Source organism: Malaclemys terrapin, chromosome 11 (genome assembly GCF_027887155.1).
Source record: "Malaclemys terrapin pileata isolate rMalTer1 chromosome 11, rMalTer1.hap1, whole genome shotgun sequence".
Taxonomy (NCBI): domain Eukaryota; kingdom Metazoa; phylum Chordata; order Testudines; family Emydidae; genus Malaclemys; species Malaclemys terrapin.
Genome location: NC_071515.1, coordinates 21,754,051 through 21,778,649, shown reverse-complemented (window position 1 = coordinate 21,778,649; position 24,599 = coordinate 21,754,051). Strand labels below are relative to the sequence as shown.

Here is a 24,599-nt window from a genome sequence, read left to right as displayed (position 1 = left end):
TATTTTAATTATTAACAAATATTTTCTCTGTAAATACAGCTTGGATAACTATTGTTTGTATTAAAGAGACACCTTTTAAAAGAAGATATTAGTGGGACTCTAGAGATAGTTCCTCTATCCTCTCTGAGCAGTTAGGTGTTATGTTAAATGAGATTTTAAATACTCTTGCTGTACCTTTTAATTTTCTTTTCTCCAACCATTGACAGACCCAGACCAATGGGGTACAGGAGTCTGGTAGAGGGCAAATATACTGGTCACTGGATGAGTAGTTTTCTGTTCCCTGAGTGACCAGAGAAGGGGCTGCACTAGAGTAATCAGGAACCTGCTAGAACCAGTTAAGGCAGGCAGGCTAATTAGGACACCTGGAGCCAATTAAGAAGCTGCTAGAATCAATTAAGGCATGCTAATCAGGGCACTTGGGTTTTAAAAGGAGCTCACTTCAGTTTGTAGTGCAAGAGTGTGAGGAGCTGGGAGCAAGAGGCACAAGGAGCTGAGATTGAGAGGGTGGGCTGCTGGAGGACTGAGGAGCACAAGCGTTATCAGACATCAGGAGGAAGGTCCTGTGGTGAGAATAAGGAAGGTGTTTGGAGGAGCCATGGGGAAGTAGCCCAGGGAGTTGTAGCTGTCATGCAGCTGTTACAGGAGGCACTATAGACAGCTGCAGTCCACAGGGCCCTGGGCTGGAACCCGGAGTAGAGGGCGGGCCCGGGTTCCCCCCAAACCGCCCAAGTGACCTGGACTGTGGGTTCTTCCAGAGGGGAAGGTCTCTGGGCTGTTCCCCAACCCACATGGTGAATCTCTGAGGCAAGAAAACCTGCCAATAAGCGCAGGACCCACCAAGATAGAGGAGGAACTTTGTCACACCATCCACAGAAACAGTCTCAAAGACAAATACTCTTTACTTTATTATGAAAAGTGCTACATTACAGTCACTGCTCCCAACAGCATTTCAATGAACAGTTTTGTTTCTATTTTTTAAAGGGTCAACACACAAGCCATGATTCTGATTTCCAAAACTGATTTAGCCTTTGCTATGCTAATTCAAGATAAGTCATGAGAACATTTCATATATCTCCCACTTTTCTGTCAGACATGGTAAAGAACAGCACCCATTGTATCCAAATGTTCACTGGCATTATTTGTATAAATCAAGATAAATGTAAACCACAAGAGAACACGCACACACACAAAAACCCAAACACTGAGATTAAGTTTTTGTTTTACAATACCTTTGAGAATATAAATAGTGAGTTTTCCTTTGCCAAGTAAGTACAGCATAATGGAGGGAGTCAAAATCTCAATCCAAATCTAGTGTCACTTAGTTTAAAACATGTTCTCATTCTCCTGCAGCATAGACTTCACAAGAAAACCGTTCCAAAAACGGCCTGCACCTTGTTCATCCTTGGGACTTAGAATGCAAGGCTAGGAAAAATGAAACTAATAGCTCTGCAAAAACTTATAAAGTACCAAATTCAGCAATGAAATTCAAACCTGCTAGTGCTTTTTGTTTATGAAGTTAATTAAATAAAAAGGATATGTTCTTACCACTATGGACGTAAAGGAGCCCATGTCAATTTGATGATCTCCATAACAGGAACTAAGGGCTGCTTTCAGCAATCCTGCTACAAACGATTCAATCAGAACCCTTCCAGACAGATATTCTGTAAACTGCCTATTATAAATACTAACATAGCAACTTTTCTTTTTCCCTTTTTCAGACAAACATAATTAGCAGCTTAATTCAGGAAGACAGAGTGGTTCTGAGATGCAATGTAATCCTTTTAAAGGAATCTGTGGTCAGTGCAGGTAGATTCAGGAAAACCAGAAACCCATTGTCTAAGAAGCCATATGCCCAGACTACTCTTTGCATATGAGCTCCAAGTCGATGTCATGCCTTTTAAAAACACTGCTAATTTGGGAAGAATAAACAATCCCTCCTTTAGACCGGCAAATAAGTCTCTCTTCTTGGAAACTGTTGGACAGGCCAAGTTTAAGTATTACTTTTCTGCCTCTGTCATTTCCTCTAGTTGGCCTCAGTACTTGGTTTTTTCAATCCTTATATGCGGTTAAGAAGCAATATCCACGTATCTCTGTTGTAAGTGCCATTCTAGGGAAGAACATGGATGTTGCTGACGCTCCACTCAGTAGATACTCATCTACTTAGGTTGCAGAGGCGATCTAGGTGAGCTTTTCATGTTGAATCTGATAGTAACAAGCCTGAATTGAAACAAAATTCAGTTTAACTTAAAAATACTACTTTCCATGATTTCCCCCCCCAGTCAACCTACAAAATGTGCTACATCTATAGATTTATTCTTTTCCCCCCAGGAAGTTAGACTTTCTGTGATCAGTTGTGCAGTGACAACATTCACTGTGCAGCAATCTTGTGAGATGTCATGAAGTATCAGGGGGAAAGTTGAGCTTTTAAGTTCAAATAGTGTTTAGCTCCTCATGGAGTGTGAGGATGGTTTGGGCTCCAGATCCTTGGGTTCAGTTCCAAGTTGTCACAGATGTCCTGTGTAACTACATGCAAAAACCCCATGGCAGCAAGTCTCAGAGCCTTGGTCAACTGACTCAGGCTCACGCTGCAGAGCTAAAAATAGCAGTGTAGACTTCTGGGCTCGGGCTGGAGCCTGGGCTCTGAAACCTGGGAGAGGGAGGAGGGGCTTGCAGCCCCAGCCCAGAAGTCTATGCTATTTTTAGCCCCGCAACATGAGCCTGACTCAGTTGACCTGGGCTCTGAGACTCACTGCCAGAGGTGTTTTTTTTTTTTTTTTTTGCAGTGTAGACAATCTTTCAAGTAGATGTTTTTGAAGTACTCAGACATTACAATTAAAGGGCCTAGGAGTAGCCAGAATAAAGCCCTAGCTTAGACAGCCATTCAGTTCTAAATAACTGTTTCATAGATTGTTTAGATGGGTAGCAACTGGAAACTTTGGGAAAATACTCATACCAATGGCAAAACCCCCCAGTTACCTACCTTTTCGCCACTGTTATTCTTCGAGATGTGTTGCTCACGTCCATTCCATTCTATGTGTGGGCATGCCCCTGTGCATGGTTGTTGGAGATTTTTGCCTTAACAGTATCTGTAGGGTCGGCTGCGACGCCCCTTGAGTGCTGCACTCATATGTCGGTACATCAGGCGCCGCCAGCCCTACGCCCTCTCAGTTCCTGCTTACCCGCAACCTCAACAGAGGGGCAGGAGGGCGGGTAATGGAATGGACCTGAGCAACATGCTCCAGACCTTTCAACAACTGGGCTATCATATCATGAGCAAAGACTGACCTGCCTTGGAACGGAGGGTGGAAGGCCGCAATAGCGGCCGGGTGGATCCTGATCGATGACAGGAACAAACTTTGAAGTTTGAAGCGCAGAAGATAATCCAGGACCTCCTGCAGCGAGGCCTGCTCAGCCCAGATATGCCATTCCGAGGCCCAGCACATGAGCCTTTTCCATTTGGCCAAGAAAGCCATTCTAGTGGAGTGTTTCCTGCTACCCAACAAGACCTGCTGAACACGGGCCAGGCATTCCCGTTCGTCCGCGTTTAGCCATGCAGTCAAGCGTAGCGCCGCCAGGTTCAGGTGCAGAAAGCTGCTGTGGTTCTGGGACAGCAGATCTGGCCAGAGGAACAGCTGCAGTGGGGTGGCTACCAAAAGGTTCGGCAGCATGCTGAACCAGTGCTGGCGAGGCCACACAAGGGCTATTAGGATAACCTTCGCCCTGTCCTGCTTGATCTTCACAAGGACCCTGTGAATCAACGACACTGGCCAGAAGACATACATTAGAGCCCCTGACCATGGGATGAGAAACATCTGACAGGGACCCCTGTCCATCCCTCAGATCGAGCAGAACACATGGCATTTCTTGTTCTGCGTGGATATGAACAGGTCCACCCGGGGAGTCCCCCACCTCTGGAAGATTATACTGACCGCCTCTGGACGGCGTGACAACTCGTGGCGATACAAGAAGATCCTGCTGAGGTGATCTGCTAATATGTTCCTGGTCCTGGGCAGGTGTGCAGCTACCAGACGAATGGCACGCAGCACACAGAAGTCCCAAAAGGCGGAGAGCTTCTTGGCAAAGGGCCGACGACCTGGCTCTGCCCAGCCTGTTGACGTAATACATGACGGACAATACCACCGCAAAGATCTGCTCTACTTTGCCCTTCTGGTGGGGTAAGAAAGCCTAGCAGGCTAGGTGCGCCACTGAGCTCCTTGACATTGATATGGAGGGCCAAATTATCCCGTAACCAACGGCCCTGGGTGCTGAGCTTGCCCAGGTGAGCTCCCTAGACCAGGTCTGAAGCAATGGAGACCAGGGTCAGTGACAGGGCCAGGGCCGCGAAGGTAACTCCCTGCAACACCAACCGGGGGTCCAACCACCAATCCAGGGATGACCGGATGTGATCAGACTGACTACCCAGTCTAGGTCATGCCTGTTGGGGATACCAGCCACGCTTGCAGAGTCTGGAGATGGAGTCGGGCATGACTGACCATATGTACATGCGGGCAGGTGTGAGCCATGGTGAGCGGGTGGTTCTTCACATGGGAGATCAAGTCCAACGTGCCCCAAAACGTGGATCTAGGCAGCTGACTGAGGCATAGCTCTCAAGCACACCTTCAAAATGAGCACTTCTGACCCCCAGGATGCTTTGCCGGGCCGGGCTTTGTGGGTGACTGGAAGGAGGAGGAGGGACAGCAACTAAAGCTCGTGTCTCTACCCCTTCTCCTTGCAGACTGCTGTTGAGACTGCCAAAGCCTTGACAGCAGGGGAGGCCAGAACTGCTTCTTTGCAGACTGTGGCGTAGGTATATCCAGCGAGTGATGGGTGGCCCGAGTGTCCTTCAACCCATGCAGCCTCGCATCTGTCTGCTTTGCAGAAAAGAGTCCAATCCCATTGAATGGGAAGTCCTGGATCGCTGCACCTCCTGACCACTGCCCTAGTCACTGAGTCCTACCTTTCCTATGCAGTGTTCCCTCTAAATTTTTCCCACCAATGTGTGGAATGAATTTAGTTCTGTGCACTAATATGGAGGTGGTGTGTGACACATCACCTCCATATTGGTGCACATAACTAAATCCATGTGGTAGGTGGGGGAGCAGAGGGTTGAGGTGTTTGGGGTGCAGACTGCCCCAGGACTGCGACAGGGAGAGAGGACTCCCCCCCCCCCCCCCATATCTCTCTCCCCACAGCAGCACCTGGGCTACGGGTGAGGGTCACCTCTCCCACCGCAGCAGGTCCGTGCCAGGGCTGGGATGGGGCTGTGCAAGAGGAATCTCTCCCTGCCGCAGTCCTGAGTGCCTGTGCAGCACTTAATAGGCTGCTGCGCAGCTTAGAGGGAACTTAGGTCCTATGCCATTTGAAGAGAACACCTCCCTGCTGTGGTACGCTCCTCCACCACTGGGTGCGGAATTCCTGGACCAAATCTTGGGGGAGGGACTCCTTAAATACTTACAGAGGGCGTCCCATAAGTTAAAATTATACCTGCCCAAGAGAGCCTGGTGGTTCGCTTACCCAGAATTGCAGGCTAGCTGTCGAATAGTTTTCCCCCCCAAAAGGTCCAGTCTTTTGACCTCCTTATTTTTAGGAGTTGAACTGGTGTGCCCCTGCTGGTCCTCCTTGTTAGCCGCAGAAACAAACCAGCGAGTTCGGAAGCAGGTGGGTATATAGGTACTCGAACCCTTTGGCCAGAAAAAGGCCTTCTTTTCGGGCCTTTTGGAAGTGGGAGAGATGGACGATGGGGTTTGCCAAAGGGCCTGCGGGATTTTCAGGACCCCATCATGCACTGGTAGTGCAACACGGGCAGGGGTAGAGGCCAAGAGCACATTAAACAAGGCGTCTGCCTACTCAGCCATCTCCTCCACTTCTAGACCCAAGTTCTCGGCCACTTGTCGAAGCAGGGCCTGGTGTTCTTTAAAATCATTTGGTGGGCTGGCCCTCGAGGGTCTCAAGACCACCCATGGTCACTCCATCCAGAGGAGGATTACTGTACCACCAGGGGTGACCGTGGGGCATCATCCCCAGTGGGGGAAGGGGGTTTTGGGGGTGGACACTGTCTCCCCTACCCCTACCGAGCCCCCTGCCGTCAACTGTTGCTCCGAGGTGGCAGTAGATGAGAGGTGCGAAAGGTGCATTGGCATCATCAGCATGCCCCATGCACTCCAATATCACCACTGCGCTGGCCACTGGCCATGCTGCCAAGGTGGCGCCATAGAAGTCGACGCAGCCTCTGGTGCCCAATCACGCCGGTGGAGTCTCGATGAGGGGCTAAACTGCCCTTCTGTGCTGAAGGAATCCCTTTCTGGTGACCATGGCGGGGTGGTCGGCGCCTCTGTTTGTCTGCTGGCCGCCACCACCAGAAAACTGTGCTTGGGATTGGGAGGACCGTTGCTAGTGTTGGGGGGGACTGGTGCCGGCGCAACCGGTATCACGACAGAGATTGCTCCCATGGAGTGGGTGACTGAGATCTATGCTAAGAGGAAGACTGGCAGGAGGGCGAACGGCACCGATGATGCAGTGACTGGTGCCTCCCGCTGGGCGATCTGCGTTGAGATGGTGGGGACTGCGAAAGCGGTGCCGGAGATCAAGGGCAAGCCCTAGAGCATCTGGGCTGTGATGTTGGAGATCTGCAGCACGGAGACAGAGTGCTGCATTGGCTCAGGGGATCGGCGGCACTCAACTGCCTTCTGGGGGGTCTTGATGGCTGGCTTGCCCTTGTAGGGAGCCTTTGCCGATTTCTGTGGCACACGCAGGGCCAGCGGCGCAGGTGGAGGCCTCTCCTCTCGTGGCACCGGGGGAGCTTGGGAAGGCATCTATGTCACCACAAGTTTAGGTCCCCAACCTCTCCCGGAAGTTGGTGGTGAGTCCTTTAAGGAGCTAACGTACCCGACTGGGGAGGCAAATCCACCAGACTTCGGAGTGGCTGGGTGGCCCAAACTGAGTCCTTTGCCTGATGTCCCATGGCCTTTCTTGCTCGGTGCTGGGGAGCCATGCTTCATCTGGTTTTTTTGGGCACCAGTGCCGGGGAGTGGTGCAGGGTGGAGCCCAGTGCCGGGGGTGCACTGCGCATCGAGGCCGAGGTACCAGGGGTCAAGTCTGGCCAGGACAGCTCGGAAGCCGGTCGGAGGGCAGCCTCCATGAGGAGAGCCCTCAAATGAATATCACGCTTTTGCAAATATGACACTTATCCTTTACATGTGATTCCCCCAAGCACTTGGGGCAGCTGCTGTGGGGGTCACTTACTGGCATAGGCCTGTTAAAAGTCCGTGCAGGGCTTAAACCCTGGGGACCAGGGCATGCCCCACCTCGGGCAAAGACCCTGATTGGACTAACTTCTAACTACACTTAAATACTTAACACTAACTATTATAAACAGCTATTTACAAGGTACTAAGACTCGAAGTCAGAAGAGGAGAAACCGCTATCCCTCGCTATGCAAGGAAAGGCTCTCCAACTAACCACCATGGGCAGTAAGAAGGAACTGAGAGGGTGTAGGGCCGGCGGCGCCTGATATACACCGATGTATGAGCGCGGCACTCAAGGGAGCGCCATAGCTGACCCTACGGATACCACGAAGGCAAAAATCTCCGATGACCGCGCACGTGAACATGCGGACACCTAGAATGGAATCGACATGAGCAACACATCTTGAAGAAGATCCAGACAGATTGTGTTGTTACTAATTTAACAAAAATTAGATTTTGATATTTCACCTAGAATTTTAAGAGCAACATTCACCTCCCCTCTTTGCCGCACCAGGACATAAAAGCAATCCCACTTCCAACTTCCGCACTGGAACCCTTGCACACTAGAACAGAACATCAAATGTTACCAAACACTAGAGAGCTCTAATCACAGGAGCTGCATGTTCAAATTTCTTTATACCAAGAATTTGATTTTTTTTGTGACAGAGGGATCAGAACCAGCACATTAAATTTAAGTCTGAGCAACACAAAGTGATTTTGTACATATACATGCTGTTTTATTAATAACCAGCATTAACAGGGCCTTGTTACCTTGAAATTTTATCAGTGGGTGGTGCTAGAAGTGGTTGCAAGAATTTGTTGCTAACTTTCATTGAAATTTAAATTGTACCCTTCCTATGGCAATGGCCAAAACTAAAGCCAAAGAATATTAGCTGCCAGAGAAAGGCAACAGGAATTTTAGACAGTTGATATGTAAATTTCATACTCACTTTCAGAGTAGTGAACATGATGCCTTGTTCCCCATGCTGGAGATACGGATCCATCAGGTCCTCAATCAAGTGCACCTCAGACCCGAGATTCCTTATCCTGTCACGTGAGGAAAAGACACTATTATATTTTTTCCTAGCCTTTTATACTTTAAGAATCTTTTTTAAAATGGGCAAAATGTTTTTTCCATCCTTTTCCTCAGAAATGGCTGAACTGTTTTAGCTGAACTAGTTAGGGTTGCTACAACTCTACCTGCACTAACAGACTACCCTTAAGACCCTCCACCTGTACTGAATAAAGTTCTGTTTCAACTTTAATAAATCATCCCCATTCAGGAAACAATTTTAGTTCGTCTGTGGGTTTTATTACATACTTTAAAAACCACTCACCTGGCTCGTAGCACCACATAGAGAAAAACAGGAAATAAGTCATCCATTGACCACAAGAAGTCTTCCTGAAGAGTCTCAAGCACACTTTGAGAGATCTCCTCAAAAGTCTGCTGGATCACCTTCAGCTTGTCGGATGGGGTAAAGGTTGTACTATTGGGAAAGGAAGCCATCAGGATTACAATGAAGAGTTGCAAATCAACTTATCTTAATAAAAAGACAGTTTGTTCATTTGTGTCTTTTCTAGAAAGATAGAACTCTTCAAAATAGCCACTGATCACATTTGCATCACAGCCACAAAAAGCTGCCCATTTCTAAGCCTATACAGTAACTCCTCACTTAGTGTTGTAGTTATGGTCCTGAAAAATGCGACTAAGTGAAACGATGTTAAGCGAATCCAATTTCCTCATAGGAATTAATGTAAATTGGGGGGGGGGTTAGGTTCCAGGGCAGCTTCCCCTACTCTGCAAGCACCAGAGATGGGGGGGTTCAGCCTTCAGCCGGTCCACTCCACTCCTTCCCCCAAGTCTCCACCCTTGACCCACCTCTTCTCCCCCCCCCCACCCTCCTCCCCCTTTACTTCGCTCACTGAGTCCTGGCTCCTCCCCCTCCTTCCCCTCCCTTCTAAATGCCCCAAGCCAGCTCATTGCTGAGTAGGGGAGAGAGGGGGAAGGTGCGCCAAGTCCTCACGCCTCCCCGCTCCCTTCTGCCCAGGGCAATCAGCTGGCTTGCCACGTGGAGGCAGGGGAGGGAAGAGGAGCCTGCGCGCCAAGTCCTCACTCCTCCCCCCTGCCTCCAAAACACTGCAAGCCAGCTGATTGCCGCTGGCAGGAGGCAGGGAGAGGAAGGGGAAGGTGCTGATCCTCAGAGTCTGCCGACGGGTGGGAAGGGAGGGGGCCATAGAGAGGCTGCCAGCTGTGGAGAAAGCAGGCAGCCAAACAACGCAAGAGTGGAGCATTGCACAACTTTAAATGAGTATGCTCCCTAACTGATCAGCAACGAAACAATGTTAAGTGGGACGACCTTAAGTGAGGAGTGACTGTGCCAGCTGCACAGCATACTGAGTTGCAAGTGAACCAGATCAAGAGATATTACTGAACATAAAATAATGTTATTTTAAAATCAGTGCTTGCTTTTTTAAAAGACTTTCTTCATTACAGCCACTCAAACATTTTTAAAATGAGAAGACCAGCAACTGAGATAGTTTTCACAGCTAATGGCTGGAAAAGACTTCCATAAATAAGCCATTTTGTCCTGACTGCTTAAAAAAATGCACGTGCACAATTGATTAAGTATCTTCTCCCTTTTGTTTGTCAAGGTAGCTTATAAAGACCTGCCTAGAAGATACCAACTGCCCCCCACACAAAAGGGCTCACCCACCTCCTCACTGTGAAGAGTTACTAATATTTTTGGCAGAAAGACAGAAAAAAGTCTTTCAAGGCTCTTTGTTACAAGGTGAATGGCAAAAACATCCTGAGGCAAACTGAAGACCACCATCTAATAACTAAATGAAGGCTTTGCCTACACTACCCACCTTTTAGCGACACAGCGGTGCCACTTCAGCCGTGCCGCTAAAAGGCACGCAGCGTAGCTGCTGACTGTCGGCAGGAGAGAGCTCTCCCGCTGACAAAAAACTTCCAACCCCAACAAGCGGCAGCAGCTTTGTTGGCACAAAAATGCTCCTGCCGACAGTGCTGTTCACACCAGCGCTTTTAAAACTGTTGTTGTTTTGGGGGGAGGAGGGGCGGGGGGGAGAATAAAGTCAAAGGATTACCTGATCTGTTGTAAACATTCAACTGCTGAAGCAAAGCAGACATCTTTTGTGTTTGGTATCACCTAGGAAATCAGAAGAAAATCACAATCTTTCTAGTAAATACCTCTGACAGCTCACAAGAAAGCGAACATGGCTATTGCAAAGTTAGCTACGCAACTGTTATTAAATAGGAGTGAGAAAAATGCAGTAAAATAAAAGTATATTTTTATAAAGTTATTTTGGGGCTCATAAAAGATGCTGGATTGACTTAAGAAACTGAAGTCCTCTGTCAACAAAACGGTTATCTGTCTGGGCATTGTTTACGTAGGTTTCCTCATATTGCCCCACCAATAGATCTCAACTCTAACCTGGAAGGACCAAGTCTAGAGGCAGAGAAATTCAGTCTCTTTTTTGATTCAGTCCTTTGCCTCACTCCTCATGATGCCAACCAGGAGGCCAATTAGAATGAATTATATTGAAAATGTTTGTGATGGTGACATTGTCTAAAAGGAATTGGAAGGAGACCACCAAAACAGTCTCACATAACAGTAACCATCTGATGGGAAAAATCTGGTCACTACTGACCTGTGCTGACCAAAGTAATGACCTAAAACGGAAAGGCTCTGTATCTCTATGGAAAACTGAATTTGAAGTTTTTGATTAAGATTTCCATCTACAGCATAAATCTAGCCATATACTTAAACAAAATATTTAGGTTAACTAGTAAGAGACTTCTGATTGTTAAACCACCATTAGTGGGAAATAGAAACTGGCTACTGTAAAGTGGGCTATTGCTCCTAATTGTATAATGTATAAATGTATAATCTGTTCCTTTATCATCCTTATTAATAATGTCTTTTTTGGTGATGATGACCACTTTTATTGTAGATATTACCCTATTTTTAAAAAGTCTTTATCAAATGCAATTTACAGGTTATTCGTGGTAAGAGATGTTTCTAACCTCATCCTCTTTCACAACTGTGGACCAAACAAAACAGATGCAGGCTTCTTTTAAAATATTAGAAGTTCTCAGAATTATGCATTCTCTAATCTATGGAATAATGAAATTCTGGATAGAGCTGCACTTCTGAAGTGACAGCTGCTTACAGTAAGGACATCTAAAGTAGCTTTAAAATACATACAAAAGATGTAAGCACAAAGGAAATATGTTGCCAAGTGTGTGAGCTCACATATTCCTCTGTTCCATTAAAAAGTGGATATACCTTTTTACTTTCTCCAAGGATGGACACAGTCACTGGCCAAAATTTGCTGTAAGAAACCACATGTATTCAATTAATAGAATGAGTTACTATTTTTAAAAAGTGATTTTAACTTATCTTTTGCTTGATGCACAGAAAGGGACCCTCAAGATTTTTCTAATTTCCTCCCCCCACCACATAATTACCTACACTTAGCAGAAATAGTTGAAAATACTAGAATTTGGAACACTACCCTCCAGTTCTTAAAGAACTGACATGCCGTTTAAGCAAATTATAATTTTTTATAAATAAAATAAATAAATAAATAAAAACTTAGTTATCAGGCTACTTCTTTTCCTATCACCAAGTACCATATTAGTTTAAAATGAGCATTTGTGTGATCAGCCCCCTCACATACTACTTGCCGCAAAGATACAGTTACATACAGATGTTCTGATGATCAAAGAAAAGGAAATATAGAACAGCTCGTGACAGATTAATAGAGCATAGGACAGTTCAACCTGCGGCCCAATTAGCACTCAGCACACAGGTGGGCCACAGTTAATGGCTGCCGGGCCGCACGGGGTCCATGTTCCCGGCCGGGTTGGGGTCGCCGGCCCCACAGGGTGGGGGTCCAGGGCTGCCGCCCAGCCTCACAGTAGCCCCACAGAATCGGGGTCCAGGTTTGGGGTTGTCTCGGGATTGCCGGACGGCCCTGTGGGGTCAGGATCCAGGCTGCTGCCCGGCCCCACAGCTGGGTCCGGGGTCGGGGCTGCCACCTGGCCCTCCACCCAGGGCTCCACTCTGTGGAGGGGTCTCTGGGCGGGAGGCACTGGATATACGGGTCTGTGGGGCCCACAATGATAAATAGGTCGAGAACCACTGCCATAGAAAGTTTTTTGGTACAGTGCCTTCACTTGGCCATGGTTTTCCAAATATCAGTTTTGTTTTAGTGTTAAAGCCATTACTTTTAACAGCATACTCACAGCTGAACTCCGAGAAAGCTCAGAAGAGCTGTATCTGACTGTTTGTTTAGACGAAGAACACATTCCCAGTAAATATCCTCCTCGCGTTCATTGTCTAAGGCATATAACATAAACAAAGGAGGGTAGAGTCGTGGTAACAACACAGGAAGCAGCAGCCCAGAACTGGTTACCACATAACTGAAAAAAGCAGGAAAAAAAAAAAAGGGGGGGGGGGGGAGGGGGAGAGAAAAGAAAAAACACATTTATAGAAAATGAATTGAGCCAAACAATTAGAACATATACAACACCATTTCAGGGTATGTTCAGTAGGGGAGAAGGATAAGAAGAGGGTGCAGGTTAAGGAGTTAACACTTTTGCTAAAGTTATAATTATGAGTAAGATCCTTTATTTAACAACACAGTCCAGGTACAATGCTGTAGAACCAAATGAGTACCAAGTAGGCTTTCCTACACAAGACCATAAGAACAGCCACACTGGGTCAGACCAATGGTCCATCTAGTCCAGTATCCTGTCTTCCGGCAGTGGGCGGTGCCAGATGCTTCAGAGTGAATGAACAGAACAGGGCAATGTGTCAAGTGATCCATTCTGTCATCCAGTCCCAGCTTCTGGCAGTCAGAGGTTTAGGGACACCTAGAGCATGGGGTTATGATCCTGACCATCTTGGCTAATAGCCACTGATGGACCTATAGCCATGAACTTATCTGATACTTTTGGCCTCCACAACATCCCCGGCAATCAGTTGCACAGGTTGACTGTACATTGTGTGAAGAAATACTTCCTTATGTTTGTTTTAAACCTGCCACCTATTGATTTCATAAGGTGCTCCTGCGTTGTGTGTTATGTGAAGTGGTAAATAACACTTCCTCATTCACTTTCTCCACACCATTCATGACTTTATAGACCTGTCATACTCCCCACCCCCAGTTGTCTCTTCCAAGCTGAGCAGTGCCAGTGTTTTTAATCTCTCCTCATACGGAAGTGGTTCCATACCCCTCATCATTTTTGTTGCCTCTCTCTGTACCTTTCCCAATTCGAATATATCTTTTTTTGAGATGGGACGATCAGAACTGCATGCAGTTCCTGCAATTCTAATTCAAAACTTGTATGTAAAATTTGAAACATAATGTAACACTCATCTCCCAGCCATTCAAGTATGGTATTTGCATTTAGTCTCTACTTTAGGACACTCAGAATGAAATATTTGTTGTGAATTCACATGGATGTTTGCTTATGACAATCTGTCCTCAGAGCCAAAAACTATTTTCCTCCCTCGGTACTAGATACATTTTCCAAAGGAAAAATATTTAACATAGGTACAAATCTAAGGTCCCAGTTCAGGACAGCACTTAAGCATATACTTAAATGCTTTCCTAAGAAGGGATTGCTTTTTGAATTGGGTACTAGTTTATGAACTGACTAGTTTATTGGAGATCATTTTTCCCCTACACACCCGGGTTCAGGAGATTCTGATCTGGAGTCCATTTTCCCACTACAGAAGGACTTCCTTCTCTTTGTCTCAGTCACCAACAGTGGAATTGTGCTGCCCTCTTCAGGAAGATCAGGAAACAAGAACCTCAAAAATAAAATACATAATTGCATCACTTGATTTATTAGAAGAGTCCATAAATAGCTAATATATATTCATACTTCTAAGGGAAAGCAGAGGAATTTATTTGAGACACATTCTTCTAACACATAAGTTGCACATGGTGATTTCTCCTGGGTGAGCCTGGCAGCAAAGCCATATCCAATTACTTAAGCTTATGACACAAACAGAAACAGCTTGATACACATTAATTAGGTTATTTTTCCTCAGCTCCTTTTTCATCTGGCTCCTCTCTTCATTAGCTAACTACTCAGGCAAGATCGTGTCTTAAAGACACGACAATCTCATTAAGCTACATTTGGGACCAGTAATTTTAAGAAACCATAAACTACTGACATCATGTAACCTCACAAGAGTGCTCAATAACAATCAGATTCCTGGAAAATTTGGAGAGACAGAAAAAAAGTACGGAATTATGCAATATAGCACGGAGACTGAATTAGGGCATACTGCGAGTTGAGAGAGAATGGTTTTCCTAATTTAAGATTTTTGTCCCCCATATCCTTATTTTACAGTTCATCCTTTTCTTACTATTTAATAATCAAAATTGTCATCAACTACCGACCTGGATAGAGTAGCACAGTGTCAGAAGATTTACAGCGAATGCAACTACTGTTTGGATGGGGGGGGGGGGGAAGAGGGGAAAACTTAATGTGTTTGAATATTCTACAGTTTTCTTATTCATATTTACCGATTTATTTAAAATACATGTTCTTAAAAAAGCTTATACTGGGGTTCACTGTACGTGTCTACATGTGTAACCATAAGGTTTAGTTAAAAGTCTCAGTGTATGTGGGTGTAATGTTTTCCTTGTCAAAATTAAACTAAAACATGCAGCTTTGCACAAACCTTAACTATATTAACAACTACATCTACACTAAAAATGCCGATATCCATAGTAGAATAATAGACAGCTTGGAGAATAACTTCCTGTACTACAACTATAGCAGCTGGCAAGAATCTAAGCATAGCTCTTCACTTTAGTGTGAATGGAGATTACCACCAAGAATTCTTACCGAATACACTCTTGTGAACCCTGTGCTGTGTCTCTGAGCTTGGTTTATATACTGCTCTAATACCATCCCCTCAAACATCCCCTGTATACACTGGTTTGGAAACAGACATTAGGGCTTGTCTACATGATGCACTAGTCCACACTAGGCCGGCATAAATTCTAGTGTGTGCTAGTGTGTGTTGTGTACTAACTGGGCTGGCATGCACTACAAATCTGCATTACTGTAGCACTCTTTGCAACAGGCCAGTTAGTGCACAACATGCTACTGCGCACTAGAATTTACACTCCTCTATCTAGTGCAGACTAATACACTATGTGGACAAGCCCTTAGAGCCCAGCTAGAAACAACCACATTGAAGAATGCCTTCCACTGTGGACAGAGCCTTAATGGGTTTCACTGTGGACAGAGCCTTCAGGGGGAAAGGGTTTTCTGTCCAGATTCATCACATCAGCTAAGCACAGAATCCTATCATGACTCTCTTCAAATTTAAGAGGATTGAGGGAATGCTGGCACACAGAGCCAAATTAGGAGAATGAAATGTTTTTCAGTACATCCAGCAGCAATCTGACTTAAAACGTGATGCTTCTTACCTAATCAACTGGAAGATGCGTTTGAGGTAGGATTTAATTTCTCTTACTGCCTCCTGTAGTAACCGCCGATTGGCTCCCACTCCAACATAGGTCATTCTGTACACAGCTACTAGTGTCTCCACAAGCCTCCCCAGAGGGTGGAGAGGGGTGTCACAGGCCTGAGTGGAGAGGTATTAATCAGAGAGTCACCAGCTATGCAGCAGTAAGAGACAGATCCAAGAGACAGAAATGTTATCTCTCGTGAATAAAAAGCAACTTGAGTACAAGAGACACAAGCAGGAGTCTCAGTTCAACTACTCAAGGTTCAATAATTTAACCTTTTAAAAAATGTTATACATGCATATCAACTACACATACAACATACTACACATATAAAACTAATTTCAGAAATAGTCAAAAAACTTTATTTTGACTGTAAAGTTTACACTAAGCTGAAAAGTAGCAAACTTCTCTATTATGTAAGAATTCACACTACAGCTGCCTCAGGTAATTCAGCAAATCATCTATGCAGTTATACAGAAAACCCACAAAATATTCCAGTAACCTCACAAGCACGTCAAAATTCCACAGAATGTTCTATTGGGACCCAGCACTTTTTAGTGTGATGAAACATAAGAAACAAGGAACAGACTAAATGAGCAGATTGGTATTACCAGAGAAGTGACCATGAGGGCTGAGGCTTTAGAGAAAGCAGCACCCATGTATTTTTTTCTTATTAATTGGTTGGTTAGGTGGATTTGGCAATTACTTGAGAGAGCAGAACTTAACTAGGACCCTAAATGTGCAAGTACAGAAAGTAACAGACCCTGTACATGGATACTGACTGAAATCAGCTGGATAATTTAAGTGGCAATGAGCAAGTTATGACACCTGAAATCATGCTTTAGAGACAACAGCCAGCAATATTAGATGATTCTCACGATACCTTTATTAAATATTTCTTGATATTTTCATATTTCTCTAGTGTGAAGGCACCAACATGTTGTGGAATGAACTCTAAACTCTCCAGTGTCTGAGTGTGTGAACGACTCAATAGTTCTGGGCTGTAGAGATACAAGGACAGAGATATTGTATGGATTATACATGAAATATGCACAGTATATGTGCATATATTTAATCAGATTTTAGAGTCTAAAAATATATGAATAATATTTTTTTAAAGTGAGGTGGGAGGATAAATGGTGCATTAGGAAACATTTCCCTTCTCAAACCTCTTAATGTTGACACTGTTGTTCATGCTGAACTTCCTTGCTCCTCCTGCATCTATACCTGCAAATGTGCCTATCACCACTTCAACAATATTGCCCCAACTTCACCTCTGCTGAAGTCCTCATCCATACTTTCATCTTCTCTCAACTCTGCTACTGCAATTTGCTTCTCTGTGGTCTCCCAAAATCTCACCTCTACAGAATCTAGAATGTGCAGAATGCTGCTGCCCACCTTGTCATGTCTGTGAAACAAAAGGGACCCCCCCCCCCTCTCTTTGGTAGAAAAATCCATGGAGTTGAACACTGATTTCAGTATCATGTTCAAAATGGCTATTTGTTTGAAAAACCCTGCATAGATTTGCTCCAGCTGTCTCATGGATCTCTCCTACCTTCATCTAATGCCAACTTCCTCTTTTCCTTTGCACAACTGACACTCTTGGTTAAAGATCCTTCCCTGAAGCTCTTTACAGCCTTTCTGTACCCATTTTCTTTATTAGTGATTTCCAAATTTCATCTCTTCTCCCTAGCTTCTACCTCAGTGTCTCTCCTCCTCCGCTTTTATTTCTTATTTGAACTTTTCAAATACATTATGAATCATTCTGAGAATTATAAAAGTTGGATTTGTTCTGTACTAACTAAATCCTATTACAGAGTTTTTACTTCACTGTATATTTTAATATACTTTAGAACAGATTTAGATCATGACTGTTTCTAAACATTATTTAAAATAACTTAAGATAGACACACTTATGTAAATGTTTATGTATTAGTGTGGGGGGAGATATGACTAATGTAAACTCTGGGAGGTGTTATGAGCTTCAAAGGACTCTTACAAATGAATCAGACAAGACAACTTTTAGTTGAATGGGTACCCCTAGGAAATACTTGGATGAGAAGGATGCAATTCCCTACCTCCACACCCTCCTTTTGAAGCTACACCTTGAAGAGAAACCCATTGTCTGGCTGATTACCTATTCAGGGTCTCTGCAGATCAAAGACCCAAACTATAAAAAGGAAAGACTCAGATTCATAGATATATTTCTTCTGAGTTAACAGCTGTTATGAACTTGTGACTCCTTCGCGGGGTTTGAAGGACTGATCACCTGCCACTGCCAGAGCCCTTGTTAGAGCTAGGGTAATCTCTGGTAAGCATACTAGCATGTAGGTAGGTTCTTTTGTTGTTGTTGTTGAATATTTTCTCTGTAATGCTTTCACTTTAAGAATAAATAGGTTTGCTTAGAAATAAGTTTGCTGTATAGCTAACTTATACCTATGGGCAATTATGCTGTTTATAGCCTCTGAAGAGAAAAACAAAGAAGGCCTAATTAGGTAGTCTGACTTGCTGGGGTCTCAGTAAAGGCAGGGAACTGTGCAGCCTGAAAACCCCTGTCAGGAGGGAGACAGACATGTGTCTCCACCCAAGAGAGGCGATGACTGGGGAGCTGGAAGGTTACAAGTGGGTACCACTGATGGATGAGAGGGAGAGAATACAGGTGCAGTTGCCCTGCACTCTGACACCTGTACTCTCTCACACATATATTGCACAATATGTATAAAATACCATCTGTAATGATCCAAGCTAACTCCTACCAGCTGATCTGTTCTGAAAAAGATTTTGCATTATGAGGTAAAGTTAAACAATGCACTTCTGAAATTCACTAACTACAGAAATCTCAAAGAAATTTTCCTAGTCTTCCCTTGCTGTGATCTCAGTTTTTTTTTTAAATAAATTTCTTCATCCTGGTGACTACACTAACCTGTCTTTGTGTTGACGTCGGTTGGTGGTCAGAGCCACAGCAATGCTGTCCCATGCCTTCCATCTGTCTCCCTGGCCTGGATTCTCACAACCCAGCTGGTGCCAGCATTCTTCAAACACTGCCTTCCATTTCTCATCAGCAGGCACGGCTAGGATTCCAAGCTTCCTCCTGAATAAATCATCACCAATTGCCACTCTGATTCACAACAGTCTTGGAACACAACCCAGCTGTGAAACTGCGCCTAATTATATTTGTGTGCTTGTAAGATGTTCACACTTCTTTGAGGAAATCTGAACATTTAAGATTTTATGAATATTAAGTCTAGTATCTAATGTTATCTTATTGGACCATTGTAAGCTGACCCGATATATAAAATATCTTTTCTGTTAAGTGTTCGGATCGACTCTAGAACTACTCTGATCTAGAGTAGTTTGATTATCAAAAGTTTCTGAAAAAAGAGTTCATTTAAGGATCAGCGTGGCCCTTATGTTTCTCACTGTCAAAGAGCAGCCTTGAAACGTACAGCAATCTGTGTACCTAATAACAGAAAGAGATACCCCTTCCAAAATTAGAAATGTCAGTCTCTACTCTTTTTAATAGTGTCTTTCTATGTATGATACACAAAATCTGCTCTAATATGGAATACATGTTTCCTCAAATATGCACTGCTTTGATGTAATAAATGGTTTTGAGACAAAGGAATGTGCTCCATTTGGCTGTGTCTACTTTCACCATTATTGATACTCCCAGAAAAAAGCTTGGAGACCCCCAGAATGAACAAAAGTTGCCAGTGATCGACAGTTTTATACAGATTTAGGTATAGCCATTAACATGTTAGCGATACTGATGGGATTATGAACACCAAGGCAATTTGAGGGGAAAAAAAAAAAAAAAAAAAAAAAGGAACTCTTGCTGTTTCACAGCCAGTCTTCACAAGTGTGTACATACATTTATTCATAGACTCCCTACTGGGGTGAAAAGCAGACAGCTAGCTAAGATTGCAAGTGTTCAGTTCAGCAGGGATGCCTGCTTAACTTTGCATCAGGTTGTAGGTGTCAGTGCTGTCAAAAGAAAGTACCAGTGAATGCTTCAGGAAGCATAGTGACAAGTCAGCCAAGTAAAAACATGTGGGTTATAGTTCTCATTCTAACATACATTTCTGAAATTTCAGAGTGACCTTTAGTGACCCTGAAACTGAAGAATCCATAATACTAGTATAACCAGGCATAGTGCTAGTAAATACTGTGAAATTTCATCCACAGCTCTGCCAATGAACCTTTGGACAAATGAGAACAAGGACGAAATCAAATGCATCTTCATTATGACTTAAAAGGAGACTCAAACACAGGTCTTAAAGATAACAAGTCAGCAGACTAACCCAACGTGGCACCTCTTCCTCCAAATGAGAGTTTTATTGATGCTTTCTAGAATTAGCTTTGCCAAGGTGTGAAAACACCATTGCTTGTGATCCAGGAGGTTCCCCCAGTACATTTCCAGTTGCTGTTAATTGCTTTCTATGCACAGCCCTAGTTCTACTAAGATGTTTTAAAAAAAAAAAAAAAAAACAGATTCCTCCACAGAACTAATGATAGGTCAAAAGGTCTGTGGCCAACAATCCTGCAAATATAAACTATCCCATTCTTTTCCCCTGCAGTCTCTGAACTCAATCATATAACTTGTGTTCCGAAGCTGTCATTACCTTCACCCCCAGCTAGTGTTCTGGGGAGAAGAAAGGAAAAAAGCAAACATGATAGAAAAGTAAGCCTCCTCAAGTCCACCATCCTGAACCTTGTCTTCAAGGACCTCCAATTCCTGCTTAGCAATGCAATTCAGTAATGCCATGCCCTGACCCTTCTCCAACTCCAACCAGAGAGTTGCTATGAATGACCCTAGAAAAGCTACAGAAAGAGTCAAAAGACATTGTTCTATATGAAATGTTTTTGCTGAACTAGCTAGCTTTGAATGAGATTGGTAATTAATTTCAGTTACACTCAAATGCATTACTCTACTCTATCAGACCAGAAGTGATTCCCCACCCATAACTCACAATGCTTTAGGTCTGTCCTTCTCACTGTCATACAAGCTGGGTTTGAAGTAGGTTCCAGCGATTTTTATCCCAGATCCCCATTCTCCACTGAAGAGACCTTCAATGTAATCTCCATTTGGCAAGGTCAGGGTTCCCTTGTGGGGGGGAAGAGAAGGAGTTAATAAGAGAATTAAACTGAATCCCATTGAGAAATGATTCAAAGAAGAGAGAACAAAATGTACAAAAAGGTATCCAAAAAGTATAAATTACAACCTTTCCACTAAGGGTCCAGTCATCTGAAAACTCTCCTTCATAAACTGTATCATCTTCAGAAAGCAAAATCCCAGTCCCCTATATAAAGAAAAAAAAAAAAGTTATTAACACAGAGCAATTATGGACAGATGACATATACAGTAGTCACGATTTAAAAGACTGCATTCTAGGTATAGAGATACACTATGGTATCTCAGATTATATCCACTGTTGACTTTTTAAAATGACAGCTACTGTAGGAGATTGCAGTAAAATATAGACCAGTCATTACAAAGACTATCTTAAAATTACAGGACAGAACTGAAGTGTTAGATTTTGACAGTGATATGTAGAGTGCTGCACAGGATAAACAGGTGGGGGGGGGAACAATATGCAGTTTAAAGTCCAACTCACCATCATTTTGTTGTTGCTAAAAGCTCCTTCATAGTACAGTCCAAACTGAGTAACCACAACACCATTTCCCTGGCAGAGGTCATCTTGCCATGTTCCCATATATTTTTCTCCTCTGCAGAAACAGGAAAGCATAGCTAGATAAAATAGCTTAATTTTTAAAGGAAAGAGTGTTCATTATATCTGCTCTCAATTGGGCTCCACTATGGCATTGAAGAGGTGATGTTAAGTTCAGGAAGTCATATGCCATACATTTGAACTCTCTATGGTGTTTTTTAATCTGGTTTCATTAGTTCAATGGAAAGAGGATTCTCACCAGCAGAAATAAACATAAACCTTAACAAAATATACTCTGAAATGACTGGATGTGGCAAGATTGTTACTATGAAATTTAATATTTCAGATGTTCTGGGAGATTAGAGAGCGTATAAAGAATAATAATGGAGGATTTCAATTATCCCCATTTTGACTGGGTACATGTCACCTTAGGACGGGATGCAGAGATGAAGGTTCTTGACACTATGAATGACTGCTTCTTGGAGTAGCTAGTCCCGAAACCCACAAGAGGAGGAGAGGCAATTCTTGATTTAGTCCGAAGTGGGGCACAGGATCTGATCAAGAGGTGAATATAGCTGAACCGGTTGATAATATCAACCATAATATAATTAAGTTTAACATCCTCACGGGGAGAAAAAACCCACCAAAAAAAGCCCACCACAGTAGCATTTAACTTCAGAAAGGGCAATACACAAAAATCAGGAAGCTAGTTAAACAAAAACTAAAAGGTTCAGTCACAAAAGTGAAATGCCTGCAACCTGCATAGAAATTTTTTAAAAACACCATAATAGAGGCTCAAATTAAATGTGTACCCCAAAATTAAACAACATAGTAAGAGGATCAAAGAAGTGCCATTGTGGGTAAACAAAATGAAAGAAGCAGAGGCAAAAAAGTTATCCTTTAAAAACTGGAAGTTAAGTCCTACTGAAGAAAATAAAATGGAGCATGAACACCAGGAAGTCAAGTGTAAAAGTATAATTAGGCAGCCCAAGAAAGAAATTGAAGAGCAACTAGCCAAAGTCCAAAAACTAACAGCAAAAAAATTATGTACATCAGAAGCAGGAAACAGCCAAACAATCAGTGGGGGTCACTGAATGATCAAGGTGCTAAAGGAGCACTCAAGGAAGATAAGGCCATTGCGGAGAAGCTAAATTAATTATTTGCATAGGTTTACACTGCAGAGGATGTGGGGGAGATTCCCACATCTGAGCCATTCTTTTTAGGTGACAAATCTGAGGAACTGTCCCAGATTGAGGTGTCAGTAGAGGAGGTTTTGATTAAAAGAACAGTAATAAGTCACCAGGGCAAGATGGTATTCACCCAAAAGTTCTGAAGGAACTCAAATATGAAATTGCAGACCTACTAACTACGGTATGTAATCTATCATTTAAATCAGCTTCTGTACCAAATGACTGGAAGATAGCTAATTGGGATCCTGGCAATTACAGGCTGGTAAGCCTAACTTCAGTACCAGGCTTAATATGTTGGGGAAGAGTCAACATGGCTTTTGTAAAGGGAAACCATGCCTCACCAATTTATTGGAATTCTTTCAAGGGGGTCAAACATGTGGAAAATGGGGATCCAGGGGATATAGTGTACTCTGACTTTCAGAAAGCCTTTGACAAAGTCCCTCACCAATGGCTCTTAAGCAAAGTAATCAGTCATGGGATAAGAGGGAAGTGAAGTAATCAAATCGGGATCAGTAACTGGTTAAAATACAGGAAACAAAAGGGCAGGAAAATGGTCAGTTTTCAGAATGGAGAGAGGTGAATAACAGTGTTCCCCAGGGATCTGTACTGGGCCAGCGCTGTTCAACATATTCATAAATGATCTGGAAAAAAGGAGTAAACAGTGAGGGGGCAAAATTTTCAGATGATAGAAAATTATTCCAGATAGTTAAGTCCAAAGCAGACTGCAAAGAACTACAAAGACTCACAAAACTGGGTGACCGGACAACAAAATGGCAGATGAAATTGAATGTTGATAAATGTAAAGTAATTCACAATCCCAACTACAAATACAAAATGATGGGGTCTAAATTAGTTGTTACCAATCAAGAAAGATCTTGGAGTCATTGTGGATAATTCTCTGAAAAACATCTGCGCAATGTGCAGCAGCAGCCGAAAAAGCTAACAATATTAAGAACTATTAGAAAAGGGATAGCGCAGAAGACAGAAAATATCATAAGGCCACTATTTAAATCCATGGTATACCCACACTTTGAATACTGAATGCAGTTCTGGTCTCCCCATCTCAAAAAAGATACATTAGAAATGGAAAAGGTACAGAAAAGGGCAACAAAAATTATTCGGGGCATGGAAGGAGAGATTAAAAAGGCTGGGAATTTTCTGCTTGGAAAAGAAACAACTAAGAGGGGATGTGATAGAGGTCTATAAAAAATTGTGACTGGTGCAGAGAAAGAATAAGGAAGCATTATTTACTCCTTCACATAACACAAGAACCAGGGGTCAACCCAATGAAATTAATAGGCAGCAGGTTTAAAACAAACACAAGGAAGTACTTCTTCACACAATGCAGTCAACCTGTGGAACTTTGTGCCAACTTTGTGAAACTCATTGCCAAGGGATGCTGAAGGCCCAAACTATAATGAGGTTCAAAAAAGAACTAGTTAAGTTCATGGAGGATAAGCCCATCAATGGCTATTAGCCAAGATGGCCAGGGATACAACCCTGTGCTCTGGAGTCCCTAGCCTCCGATTGCCAGAAGCTGGGACTGGATGACAGGGGATGGATCTGTTCCTTCCCTCTAAAGCACCTGGCATTGGCCAGTGTCAGAAGACAGGATATTGGGGTAGATGGACCATTGGTCTGACCCACTATGGCTGTTCTTATGTTTTTATTTTCAGAAAACTGACCGTTTTAATAAAGCAGAACACAATAAGCCAACATCTAAGCAAGTAGATCTGAACAACTGCTACAGAAGTAACAAGGGAAAAGCCTGCTAGCTGATCTGGATCAGCATAAACTGAGCTACATATAAAAGATCCTTACTGATGTGAGGCATGTGCAGAGTGGGTGAAGGTTAGATAAAACAAGATTTCCTTACATCTTTTTTACCCAGACATCTTGACGGAGTTTTTGATTTCATGACAAAGTATCCTGCCCTCACTTGAGCAGGCCCACATTATATACTGGGGTAG

At 43.6% G+C, this 24,599-nt stretch overlaps 1 protein-coding gene across 6 annotated transcripts in view; it reads right to left on the bottom strand.

Moving 5' to 3' along the window:
* Positions 1-881: 881 nt before the first annotated feature.
* ALS2 (alsin Rho guanine nucleotide exchange factor ALS2) overlaps positions 882-24,599 on the bottom strand; it is a 60,793-nt gene continuing 37,075 nt past the window's right edge. For all 6 annotated transcript variants that reach the window (XM_054043564.1, XM_054043568.1, XM_054043570.1 and 3 more), the window contains exons 22-34: positions 21,386-21,497; positions 20,993-21,070; positions 20,741-20,874; positions 18,694-18,861; positions 16,654-16,771; positions 15,729-15,886; positions 13,967-14,089; positions 12,517-12,693; positions 11,555-11,600; positions 10,353-10,414; positions 8,582-8,731; positions 8,195-8,291; positions 882-2,217 (exon numbers count right to left, since the gene is read on the bottom strand). In XM_054043564.1, the coding sequence (XP_053899539.1) occupies positions 2,179-2,217; positions 8,195-8,291; positions 8,582-8,731; positions 10,353-10,414; positions 11,555-11,600; positions 12,517-12,693; positions 13,967-14,089; positions 15,729-15,886; positions 16,654-16,771; positions 18,694-18,861; positions 20,741-20,874; positions 20,993-21,070; positions 21,386-21,497 (1,462 nt within the window). In that variant the 3' untranslated portion in view covers positions 882-2,178. The remainder of the gene's footprint in view (positions 2,218-8,194; positions 8,292-8,581; positions 8,732-10,352; positions 10,415-11,554; positions 11,601-12,516; positions 12,694-13,966; positions 14,090-15,728; positions 15,887-16,653; positions 16,772-18,693; positions 18,862-20,740; positions 20,875-20,992; positions 21,071-21,385; positions 21,498-24,599) is intronic.